Source organism: Vanellus vanellus, assembly GCF_965231255.1.
Source record: "Vanellus vanellus genome assembly, chromosome: 7".
Taxonomy (NCBI): Eukaryota; Metazoa; Chordata; class Aves; order Charadriiformes; family Charadriidae; genus Vanellus; species Vanellus vanellus.
The window spans coordinates 156,572-169,506 of record NC_138912.1 but is presented as its reverse complement, the minus strand read 5'-3'; the positions used below and the strand labels follow the sequence as shown (position 1 = coordinate 169,506).

Genomic DNA, 12,935 nt, shown 5'->3' with positions numbered 1-12,935 from the left:
TGCCTTAGTTACAATGTGCAACCATATACAGAAGTGTAGACATTCTAGCCAGCCGAGTTCCTACCCTGCGGTGAGAACTATCAGTTATGATTTGTCTTCAGGAAAGGACAGCAGTGCTCTACAGTACAAGTTAACAACAAGTTAAAAATAAGTATTTAACCCTTCTTTGTCCTGAAGTCGTGCTTTATCATGGGAAGACTAAGTTTATCTTCCATTTCTCTGGAAACAGCATTGACAACCCGTGACTACATTTCTTTGTCAAATAATCAAACATTTTATCATTCACTAGTTTGCAGATTGCTAAATAGGCAGCAAGTATTTTCTTAATTTCTGTAATGTTCTGAAACTATCTATTTCATATTAAGATGCCTTATTTGGTTTTATATGTTCTTCCCCATGTAGCAAACAACTATGAATTTCAAAGAGCAGAATTTTTTAAGAGAGAAATTATTTTTCAGACAGAAAAATGAACAATAAATTATATTTGAAGTGTTTCACATGTTTATTTCAAACTCCCTACATTCCACCAAACTGTTCCTAAGCAGATTTGACTCCTTCCTCTTTTGATAAAATTACATTCTGGTTTTGGAGGAAATTATATTAAAAAAATAGGAGGAACGAAGCATCCTTCCTTGAGTTGTAGGTGTCATCTACCTTGACTTTAGCAAGGCTTCTGACACTGTCTCCCATGACATCCTCATTAGGAAGCTGAGGAAGTATGGGCTAGATGAGGTGACAGTGAGGTGGATTGAGAGTTGGCTGCGGGACAGAACTCTGAGGGTTGTGATCAGCGGCACAGAGTCTAGTTGGAGGACTGTAACCAGTGGTGTCCCCCAGGGGTCAATACGCGGTCCAATCTAGTTTAATATATTCATTAATGCCCTGGATGAGGGGACAGAGTGTATCCTCAGCAAGTTCACTGATGATACCAAACTGGGTGGGGTGGCTGACACCCCAGAGGGCCGTGCTGCCATCCAGCGTGCCCTGGACAGGCTGGAGAGCTGGGCAGAGAAGAATCTAATGAGGTTCAACAAAAGCAAGTGCAAGGTCCTGCACCTGGGGAGGAAGAATGCTAGGCACCAGGACAGGTTAGGGGCGGACCTGCTGGGAAGTAGCTCAGAGGAGAAGGATCTGGGGGTTGTGGTAGACAGTAAATTATCCATGGCCCAGCAATGTGCCCTTGTTGCCAAAAAGGCCAACGGAATCCTGGGCTGCATAGGGAAGAGTGTGGCCAGTAGGTCGAGGGAGGTCATTCTCCCCCTCTACTCTGCATTGGTGAGGCCACAACTGGAATACTGTGTCCAGTTTGGGGCTCCCCAGTTCAAGAGGGACAGGGAACTGCTGGAGTGAGTCCAGCGAAGGGCAACTAAGATGATGAAGGGATTGGAGCATCTGCCTTATGAGGAAAGGCTGAGACAGCTGGGACTCTTTAGCCTGGAGAAGAGAAGGCTGAGGGGAGACCTTATTATGGCGTACAAGTATCTCAAGGGTGGGCTGAAGGAGGATGGAGCCAGGCTCTTTTCAATGGTTCCAAGTGACAGGACGAGGGGCAATGGGCACAAGTTAGAACACAGGAAGTTCCTTTCAAATACACAGAAAAAACTTCTTTACGGTTCAGGTGACAGAGAACGGGCACAGGCTGCCCAGGGAGGTGGTGGAGTCCCCTTCTCTGGAGATTTTCAAGACCCGCCTGGATGCAGTCCTGAGTAATGTGCTCCGGGCAATCCTGCTTTAGCAGAGGAGTCGGGCTAGATGATCTCTAGAGGTCCCTTCCAATTCTGGAACTCCGTGATTCCTTTCCATAATAAAGGACTCTAACAGATCCATTTATATACAAAACTTTTTTTTTTCTTTGAGATTACAGTTTTAAATTATCAGTTAAGTAAGACACTGAGCTTTTAAAGAACTGAGCTACCTTCCTATTGCATCCATATGCATCAGTAGTAAAAAGACCGTAAAGACTACCTGATGCACGAATACAGTAGCTGCCATCACCTATTACCACCCACAGCTCCGCTGTGTTCCATGAACTGCGTAGACCCTTTGAGCATTAGAGCCAGTTCAGCATTGGAAGCAATTTGTGTCAGAAAAACAACTAGAATAAGCTACTTTCTGCTTGAAAATTATAAAGTGTGAAAAGAGCATGACTGCTAGAGACCATTTCAGAAAAGCAATGCTCCCCAGGAAAACTCTCAAGTGCATGTATATATATGACCTGTGGACTCACCTGGATAACAAAATTCATATCTCTTCCTGAACGGGGTCCAGAGCCACAATCTGGATCTCACACTGCCTTTTACTCAGGCTACACTGCAGAGTTAAAAAATTTATCTGCAGTACTTAAGTAACTGGTAACGACAGAGTCAGCACAAGTAGGAAAATTTCACTTTCACCTCTAACTGTACAGTTTCTTTCTAAAAAAGATTCTTTCACATTTGATTATGTGATCAGATGTATTTACCCTGTATGTTCACTTCAAAACTTAGTTCAAGTATACCACAGTGTCATGCAAAATTCCATGTACTTACATTTCATATTTCTTATTATCTCTATTGTGGAAAAATTTCTTATCTGATTGCAAGATCCTTTTGGAACAAGTTTTCACTATTTCGTAGTTGTGTGATACATATGCAAAATACGTAAGTCGTGTCAGTGTCTGCAATTCCACTAAGGAATCTGACCAACTGCATTCTAAAGCCCATTTCACTAACTGGCGGGAGAAAAGGAGAAAAAAAAAAAAAAAAAAAAAAAAAAAAAAGAAGAGTTAAAATCTCAGGGTTTTATCATGCTTTCTTCTATAGCACTTACGTGCTTACAGCTGTCCAGCAGTATGTGCCAGGACTTATATGTCCTCAGTTCTCTTCTAAAAAATCAGTGGAACTTTTGAAATTCAGAGTCCATTTTAGTTAAGCCAAAGGTACGAATGGGAGATGGAAGTGGTTTTACAACAACAGTGTTTCATATATAGTTTCATCATAGGATCTAAACATCCTCTTTGCTTTTGCACGTGTCAGTCAGAAAGTTCCATCTTTTTAAGGTAATGGGAATTGTCAATGAATTGGTCAAAATAAGGATACTACAATACTGCTCTTCAAAATTAAGCCACTGAAGTAATAGCTAAAGCTAACTCACAATATTTGGCATAAATCTGTAGACCAACTAGAATTAGATACCTATATATTTATAAGGTCCCAGATTCTAGTCTTCAGAAAGACAGACTTCTACAAAAGTGTAAGACAGTGTCACCAGATTCCTAGCTAAATGGGGAAATACATCTTAGTCCTTTAAGAAAGCTCTTTAACAGGTGGTAGAAATTATAAACGTGGTAATCAAACAGGTAAGACTACAACTCCCTGTTTTGAAAAAACAGGGTATCAACTTTTCTACGTCGTCTTTATTCCTCTTGAATAGCCTGGTAAGCTGCAGTGCCACAGGAAAAGTGTGGCACCATTCAGCACGAGTAATGATGCAAGACTGATCAAAAGCAAGTACTTTAAGAAACTATACCTCATATAAAGTTCACCCAAAAGCCACCTAATTCTTTACATCGTAAGAAATTGTAGTTGTGTTCTACCTTGCAACTGCCAAAAGTAAATTCAATATAACATGAAGCTTTCTGTTGAAATTCTGAAAATACACCTCTCTATAGCTCCCTGACAGGAGGGGGTAGCGGGGGGGGTGGGTGGGGGGGGGTGTCAGTCTCCACTCCCACGGAACAGGCGGTAGGACAAGAGGGAATGTCCTCAAGTTGCGCCGGGGGGGGCGGGGGGGGGCGGTTAGGATGGGTATTAGGAAATATTTCTTCACCCAAAGAGTTGTCAAGCACTGGCACAGGCTGCCCAGGGACAGGGTGGAGTTGCCACTCCTGGAGGTGTTCAGAAGACATGCAGAGGTGGTGCTGACAGACACGGTTAGGTGGTGGGCTGGCAGGGCTGGGTTAAAGGTTGGACTTGATGATCTTAAAGGTCTTTTCAAACCTAAACGAGTCTATGATTCTATAAAGTTTTCTCCACAAAAATTGGAAGGTCAGAAGTATGGTTCTCTACAGAATTCATCTGAACCCATTATGTTCATCTGATGGTTGTGGAAATAGAGCAAGATGGGAATAATTCTAATACTGGTATTCTAATGCCAGGTTTTGGATAAATAAAAATATTCAGTCACAAAAATCATCTACCTGTCATAATTATTCAATCTTTTGGAAAGTTTAAGAGGAAATAATGGTACATAAAAGTTTCAAAATGAATTTTGCCTCTCTCCAAACTGAAACTGAAAGCATGCTTATACTATGCAATTTCTTAAAACTTGAGAGCTAATAAAACAAAACTAAATACCTGAGATAAGCCAGGAACAGTGAAATCCATGAGGCCCAACCCATTACATGAATACAATTCTAGACCAACAAGAACTCTTGCCATAGGATTTTGTGCTCCATCATTTTTCTAAGCAGAAATTTAAAAATCACATTAACATTTTTTTCTTGCATGTAAACATTAAGGACGTCAATTGAGATGACAAGGTAATAATAACTATGTTTGAAAACCCCAATGTGCATTAAGCAAGTCTTCCTCTCTTTACTGTGTCCTTAAAATGAGGGATTTTATGTATTTATTTACTTTTAATTAATACTGTGAACTCTGAACAACTACAGTTTCAACACTAAAAAAAACACAGCAGCACTACAATGAATGTAAATTCCATATATCACTGAGGGATTAAGGTTTTATAGACAAAATAAAATAAAAAGATAGGAATAAAATAATTTCCAATTTACTAGATCCATATTCTCTATATAAAGAGACCGTATTAAATGATGATATAAATATAGCTGATTTTTCTTAACATTTTTAATGTAGTAATTTTATTATGTTAAATGCATGAATTCAAAACCAACTTCATTATACAGTCATCATATGACAGACATCACCATAATTATTCTTAGTGGCTAAAAACAGAAGGTAGACTCACTACTATGCCCAACATGAAAAATTTGCTGTATTCCATAAAGATATATGGGAACTACAGTCAAAATTTATTTTCAACATTGTATTCAAATATAGAGAAGAAAATGCACATTGATAATTTCAGTCATTATTAAATGATTTTATGAATTTAATTTTAACTTCTCAAAGAAAAATTTCAACATTATGCAGGATTTTAGAGAGATAATACCTCCTCCTCAGTCCCAAGTTTATGTCCAATCTGTTGCTGATTTAACTGCTTTGCTTTCACCCAGGTAGCAATGATCTGCTGCTGTGCAGCAATAGGTACTGGTTCATCAGGTACGGTTCCAGTTGTCACATTTAGGGCAAATTCACAAATCTGAACACCAAGAAGAAAAAAAAGACTGAAACACAGGAGAAATGTGGAAAGCTCTTTGTATGGAACATGCCATCCATCAGTTATTTTTAAATTACTGCACATGCATCTCTCAGCCCAACACCTCCTCCACTAAGTCAAGCCATATAGCAAATAAAAGTTACAGTACTCAGCCCCAGCTGGTGAAGAACTTCAGCGTGCGCTTGGGGAAGACCTGTGGTGGCAGGAACTGTAAAAGATGGTAGCTTATTTTTTTCAAAAATTCCTACAATTTAATTTATATGCATTGTCATATATGAGAGCAGACCAAAAAAGACTACAAAAAATGAGGGCTTTGTACCTCTAAGGCAGCTTTGATATCAGGAAGTCCACTGGGATCTACTGAAAAAGACTGGATGACATTTGCTTTTTCATCTTTCTTTGCTGCAGCTTTTCTGCTTCGGTCTGTTGCTGCATCTTTTTTTTTCTTCTCAGCAAGTTTTGGCTTTGGAATCCAACAAAGAATTAAGCCCCGAGCCAAAGCATTACATAGCATCAATAAAATCACAGTACTTCTGTAGAAGGTAACAAAAAGCAGAAGTGCATACGGCATCAGATCAAAATAAGAGGAAGCAATAAAGTTTATTACTTTCAAGTAACAAACATCACTTGAAAAATCTAGATTTTTCTTAGAAATCAAAGTTATAGATGTTACAAAGAATTTTCCCATTGGAAAAGCAGTTAAAATGGTTAAACATACAAAAAACCCACAACCAACTTTCATAGTTTACATCCTATTTTTTCAGCTCTTTCTATAATTAAAGATCCTATTTCTTCACAGAAAAAAAAAGACAAACACACTAAAAATACAATTTTTTATTAGTGGGCTGCTACGCATGAAAATAATAACTATTTCCTAAAAAGTTAACCTAAGCCAAACCCCTCACATAAAACCATTTACTTGTTACACTGCATTACTCTTCATACCAATCAAATACCTTTTTTTTTTTCCTAAAACAAAAACTGGATTATGACTAAGAGGTTATTGCTGATACATGCTAATATTAGTATCAGAACTAACAAGCAGGTACTAGCAGTCTTCATCTCTGGACAAACTGCACTTTAGGCTTTGCTGCTGGTCCTAATAGTTTGCCTAATGCTGAGGTCACTGTCAATAGTGTTCTAAAATTTCTAGGATTTTGTCCCACAGTCAGACTTTGACTCGAGCATCTCCTCTGTCATAGCCAATGATTCTCTCATTGCATTCACTACAGAACAGGGTTTCTCTAAATCACTGTGGAATCTATGTTCCCATTTTCATGGTCTATTAATGTGCACGTTCCCTTTATTTCTTTTCTCTTATATTTCAGAACCAGTAGTAACCACCTTACTCTGACTAGAAATATTTACAATGAACTATATTCATAATATAATTCAACTTCAGAGCAACTGACAGCAAGCAAACACATTTCGAGCTGTCCTGTAAACTTGCAGGCTAAGAAAATTTTCCTGATTCTTTCTGACTAGCTTAACAAAATGCTATTTCACATGCACGCGTTGCTATTCCACAATGAAGAGAAATTAATATTGCCTAAAGTTAATATGGCTTATAGTGAAGGGTAACAAAGAACAAATAGAAAGGATTAAAAAGTCATTTTCACAACACAAAATTATCTTTTCAACTATTCTGTATACACCAAACTCATTCCACTACTAATAATAGTCAGCAATAAGTCTTTCACAGCACGAGGTGATTTACAATGTTTGTAAAATATTTTTCCTGTTTTAGAAAAAAGAGCATGTTCGTAACCAAATATCTAAGCTTACCCATTGTGCCCAACAGTCTTCATGGCCCCAAGCAGAGTCTGCAGATACTCGATAATTTCCCTCTGTCTTCCTGAAGAGATAAGATGTCTATTGTAGTTTAAGACATACACCACAGCATTGTGAACAATCCAGGCTTCATTCAGCTCTTCTCCTATTTCGGCTGCACGCTGGAAGTTTTCCATAGCGTACTGAGATAAGTAGTCTATCCATAAACTACAAAATTAATATAAAGAAACTGTTACTCCAAAACTTCCAACACAAGAAGGAATTATAAAGTTAAATATGCAGTAGTACATCTTGATTGATAGCAACAAAAACAATTTAATTCCTTTTCAGTTGCATTTCTTAAGCCTTCACCCATTAACTTGTATTTCACTTGTTTGAGAAGATGACTCGGGAAAGGAATTAGTATCAACATAAAATGAATAGTCTCTGATGCTCAAATGCTATTAGCTTAAAAAATAGTGGCTACAGCTCATGCTTCATCCACATGTTTTTTTTAAAACGTATGTGTGAATCCACGCATCAGTGCTAGAAATCATTAAATATCCGTGACTGGGCTCTACTTGAATACAGATACAAGTAAGGCATTCCACTCGTGTTAAGGAGGCGTCTCCTTCACTTAACAACTGCACGTGTTCTTGCACTCAAAGATATCTCCAGATTTTCTGAAATACTAAATGGATTTTTAATATAATAACACCTTTTTCATAGTCTATGCAATAAATTTCTTTCAGTAACTTTATTTCTTTTCGTTTTTCTTTCTTATCAAGACATAGCATTACTCAGAAAAAGCAATATTAAAAATACAATCTTGAATGACGACACAGAATGGCCACAGTTAAGTCACAAAACCAAAAGCAGAAGCTGACACAGGGTATTACTGTGTCAACAATGGTACACGACACAGGAGAGCAAAGTGCTTTTTTTGCTACGAGTCTTAACCTAATTGGGTAAACTCAAAAACAGCTTCATAGCAAATTTTGGAACAGAATCTTCATCTTCTTTGTCCCTTGGTTCTCAGCAGTTTATACTTTTTCCTGCCTTACGAAACATTTGCAAGCAGACAGTGTGAGAAACTTTACTAAATCTTCAGACTCAATGAACAGACTTAGGGACACAGCTCTGACATCTTGCTCTTTCAGGACATGACCACTGTCACAAGAACGCAAATATTAGTTTGAATATGAACAGAAGAGAGTGTAAAGATCATATTCAGAATTCTCCCCCCTCTCCTCCTTCGCAAGAAACAATCGTGTGAGACCAGAAAGAAAACGATACTTGCTATGTTCTACTCTCCCTTAGTCATTTCAGTTGACTGGATAGAACAGACCGAGTTTTGCAAACTGAAGCAACTCATTGTATGTATTCAAGTACTCAGTCATCGTTATAGCAGCTATAAAGCAAGACAAAGAGTTTTTTATTTGGGAAAATATATTTTCAAATATAGAATTTCATGGTCTAAATGTCAATATAACAAAGATTTAATAGTTTTTAAGGCTGGGATACTAGCTTCTAGTTTCAGAAAAATAAATGTTAAATGAAAAATAAAATGTACACTCCAGAATGAAAGCGAACTAAAGAAAAATTATTTCTAACAATTTTTTTAGATTGTTTTCCTTTTCCCATTACCACAACTACCTAAAAATATGAAGCATCTGGTAACAATGAATTTTACTAAGAAGAAATAACTTTTGCAATTATCAGCTGTGTTTGATAACACCAATCTGTTCACGTTCCTAGGTCTTGTGATATGTTAAAGAAAAGCACCTGTATGTATTCCATTCTGGATCACTTTCAGGAATATATGAAACATATCCTGGACGATACTGGCTTGTATCTTCTGAAGGCACGGCATGATCATTCAGTTCAACTCCTTGCAACCTTAATAAATGAATAGTTGCCTGGAAAGAGAAATAGATTTCCTACCCGGGTTATCACTGTGAAAATAGACTGTGACTTAGCATTACTGTTGTTACCTCTTAAAAAATTAGAAAATACAAAATGCTTTTTCAGATGTTGTACAGGCATGTAAAACTATATGAAATACAAAGTAAAACAGCTCATAATCGTCCAATTTTCTACAGCTAATTTTACTAAATAATTTCATTAAGAAAAAAAAGTATCTACATTTTATATAGTTATTATTTTTTTTAAATCATGCTGGAACTTTAAGGAACCAGAAATACAATGTCTCATGTCAAACATTTACAATAGAATCCCTTGTAAAAAAGTGTTATCACCACCTGCAGTGAAACTATTGGTATAGTTACTTTCACACAGTATTTTGATAAAGATGCTTCACGAAACTACTTATTCCTTTAGCTTCTGTGGAGAAAGACAATAATTAAACCCAAAATTCCAGTGCTTTAACACTTATACATAAAATCATACACAAACCAAAGCTAAATGAAACAAATATGAATGACAGCTGTGTAATTTAATTACCTCTGCATTAATGAATCTTATTTCTGCTAATATTCTGAGTACATCTCTTTCAAAAGAAAAGGATTTAGCAGGTAGTAACGATTCTCTTAGTAAGCTGTCACCTTGATCATCATCCATCATAGCTGTACTAGCTTTCCTCTTCTGTGCTAAAAATCAATCGATTAATCCATTATTATTACCATGCAAATCAGAAAAAAAAAAAAAAAAAAAAAAATCACAGAACCCCACAGAATCACAGACTGGCAGGGGTTGGAAGGGACCTTCAGAGATCATCTAGTCCAACCCCCCTTCCAAAGCAGCATCACCCAGAGCAGGCTGGACACCTTCATTTTAAAATTTAAAAATCCCTACACATTCTTAAATCCACAAGAAAGAGTTAACAAGTACACATTTAAAATCACTTCACTCACTTTTTTTTTTTTCATCAGTACAATTTACTCAAAACCCATTTTTCTCAAGCAGTGCTGAGGTATTGGTTACCTGTGATTTTACTGCATTTGTGCATAAACTTCAAGATATGCAGCAAGTAACTTGCTCCAGTCATAACATGCATACTGAAATTACATTAATATGAATATAACCTATGGCCTCTAGTTCAATTTTATTGCTTCAATGGAAGCAGAGTGCTAGACATTATGTCGTAGATAAAATCTCACTGTGTTTAAATCATGGATGGGGTTGACTATCTGGCAACACACATGTCAATAAAGAGAAAACCAGCATTATTTGGATAATGGTTGGCCTTCTGGGCTCCAAGCACACATTGCCAGGTCACGTTGAACCTCTCATCAACCAGCACCCCAAAGTCCTTCCCCTCAGGGTCGCTCTCAATCCATTCACCACCGAGCCTATACTTGTGCTTGGGATTGCCCTGGCCCAGATGTAGGACCTCACACTTGGCCTTGCTGAACTGCATGAGGTTCGCACAGGCCCACCTCTCCAGCCTGCCAAGGTCCCTCTGGATCGCATCCCTCCCCTCCAGCATGTCAACTGTGTCAACTGCACCACACAGCTTTGTCTCACTGGCAAACTCGCTGAGGGTGCACTCCATCCCAACATCCACGTCACCAACAAAGATGTTAAACAGCACTGGTCCCAGTAGCGACTCCTGAGGAACACCACTCGTCACTGATCTCCACTTGGACAGTGAGCCATCGACTACAACTCTTTGAGTGTGACCATCCAGCCAGCTCCTTATTCACCAAGTGGTCCATCTACCAAATCCATCTCTCTCCAATTTAGAGACCAGGATGCCATGTGGAACGGTGTCAAATGCTTTGCACAAGTCCCAGTAGATGACATCTGTTGCTCTCCCCCTATCCACCAATGCTGTAACGCCATCATAGAAGGCCACCAAATTTGTCAGGCATGATTTGCCCTCAGTGAAGCCATGCTGGCTGTCACCAATTATGTCCTTATTTTCCATGTGCCTTAGCAGAGTTTCCAGGAGGATCTGCTCCATGATCCTATCAGGCACAGAGGTGAGACTGATTGACCTGTAGTTCCTCTGGTCTTCCTTTTTTCCCTTTTAAAAATGAGTGTTCTGTTTCCTTTTTTCCAGTCAGTGGTAACTTCACCAGACTGCCATGACTTCTCAAACATGATGGATAGTGGTTTGGCAACTTCATCCACCAGTTCCCTCAGGACCCATGGATGCATCTCATCAGGTCCCATGGACTTGGGCACCTTCAGGTTCCTTAGATGGCCTTGAACCTGATATTCTCCTACAGTGGAGGGTTCTTCATTCTCACAGCCCCTGCTTTTGCCTTCTGTGACTTGGGCGGTGTGGTTAGAGCCCTTCCCAGTGAAGACTGAGGCAAAAAAATCATTGAGTCCTCAGCCTTGTCCATGTCCCGGGTTACCAGGTCTCCCATTTCCTTCCTGAGTGGGCCCACATTTTCCCTAGTCTTCTTTTTGTCACTGATATACCTATAGAAGGTTTTCTTGTCACCCGGACATCCCTGGCCAGATTTACCTCTATCTCGGCTTTAGCTTTCCTAACCTGATCCCTGGCTACTCGGACAATTTCTCTGTAGACCTCCCAGGCTACTTGTCCTTGCTTCCACCCTCTGTAGGTTTCCTTCTTCTGTTTGAGATTGTCCAGGAGCTCCTTGTTCATCCATGCCAACCTCCTGTCATTTATGCCTGATTTCCTCTTTGTCAGGACACATCGCTCCCGAGTTTGGAGGAGGTGATCTCTGAACATCAGCCAGCTTTCTTGGGTCCCTCTTCCCTCCAGGGCTTTATGCCATGGTACTCTGCCAAGCAGATCCCTGAAGAGGCCAAAGTCCAGGGTAGTGAGCTTACTATGCGCTCTCCTTGCTGCCCTAAGGATCTTGAACCCCACCATCTCATGGTCACTGCAGCCACAACTGCCCTTGAGCTTCACATTCCCCACCAGCCCCTCCTTTCTGGTGAGTACAAGGTCCAGCATGGCACCTCTCCTTGTTGGCTCCCCTATCACTTGGAGAAGGAAGTTATCATTGACACATTCCAGGAACCTCCTGGATTGCTTATGCCCTGCTGTGTTGTCCCTCCAACAGATATCAGGGTGACTGAAGTCCCCTGTGAGGACTAGGGCTTGTGAACATGAGGCTGCTCCTATCTGTCTATAGAGGGCCTCATCTGCTTAGTCTTCCTGGTCAGGTGGCCCGTAGCAGACCCCCACATTTCATAAAAGTACGTTTTTTTAGCACTGGTGAAACACTTCTGAAGGATGGTTTCAACAGAAAAATGCATTGACCGATTTCTAGATTTTGAGATAGAAAGAAAATTCCACGTATGCCAACACGCAGTGACAGACAAGAGTCTCAGGGAACTTTGGGAATGGGAGGGAAGAAAATAATATTAACTGACTCCTTCAAGTAACTAATAAATGAGGAAAAAGTTCCTCTTACAACATTCAAAAAAATTTCTTCACTTACTTTTTTTAGGTTTTGTTACCTTCCTAAATAAAGTATCATCATACAAGAGACAAAATCTGCACGCTGCACGGCAGACATCCCACACTTCTTGTTTACGTGCAACTTTCACCAAATCTGCCCAAAGTACAATTCTACCAAAGAAAAAGCACACATAAAATTACTTTATAAGCAGGACTATCTTCTACACTTCAGGATCAACAAAAAAATCATGCCAATAATGATGACCATCATAAATAAAATTTTAAATCTAATAAAAAAAAATAAATGGAAGACTTCTTATCGGTAGCAAAGATAACACTATTATTTTATTAATCAAAAAAAAATCCCCTCAGTGTATCAAGAGTGGGACAAAATTCTTGTTTTGGATAGTAACTATACTGAAATTTCAAAATGCATGTGACACCCCTAATTATCCATCTTATAAACTAGACTAAACTA

At 39.0% G+C, this 12,935-nt stretch overlaps 1 protein-coding gene across 1 annotated transcript in view; it reads right to left on the bottom strand.

The window, feature by feature from the left end:
* CFAP46 (cilia and flagella associated protein 46) overlaps nt 1-12,935 on the bottom strand; it is a gene marked incomplete at both ends in the record, with an annotated part of 82,264 nt that overhangs the window by 46,370 nt on the left and 22,959 nt on the right. The window contains 8 exons of the mRNA XM_082486377.1: nt 2,529-2,710; nt 4,335-4,442; nt 5,173-5,322; nt 5,660-5,873; nt 7,126-7,338; nt 8,896-9,029; nt 9,574-9,719; nt 12,498-12,628. Of these exons, the coding sequence (XP_082342503.1) occupies nt 2,529-2,710; nt 4,335-4,442; nt 5,173-5,322; nt 5,660-5,873; nt 7,126-7,338; nt 8,896-9,029; nt 9,574-9,719; nt 12,498-12,628 (1,278 nt within the window). The remainder of the gene's footprint in view (nt 1-2,528; nt 2,711-4,334; nt 4,443-5,172; nt 5,323-5,659; nt 5,874-7,125; nt 7,339-8,895; nt 9,030-9,573; nt 9,720-12,497; nt 12,629-12,935) is intronic.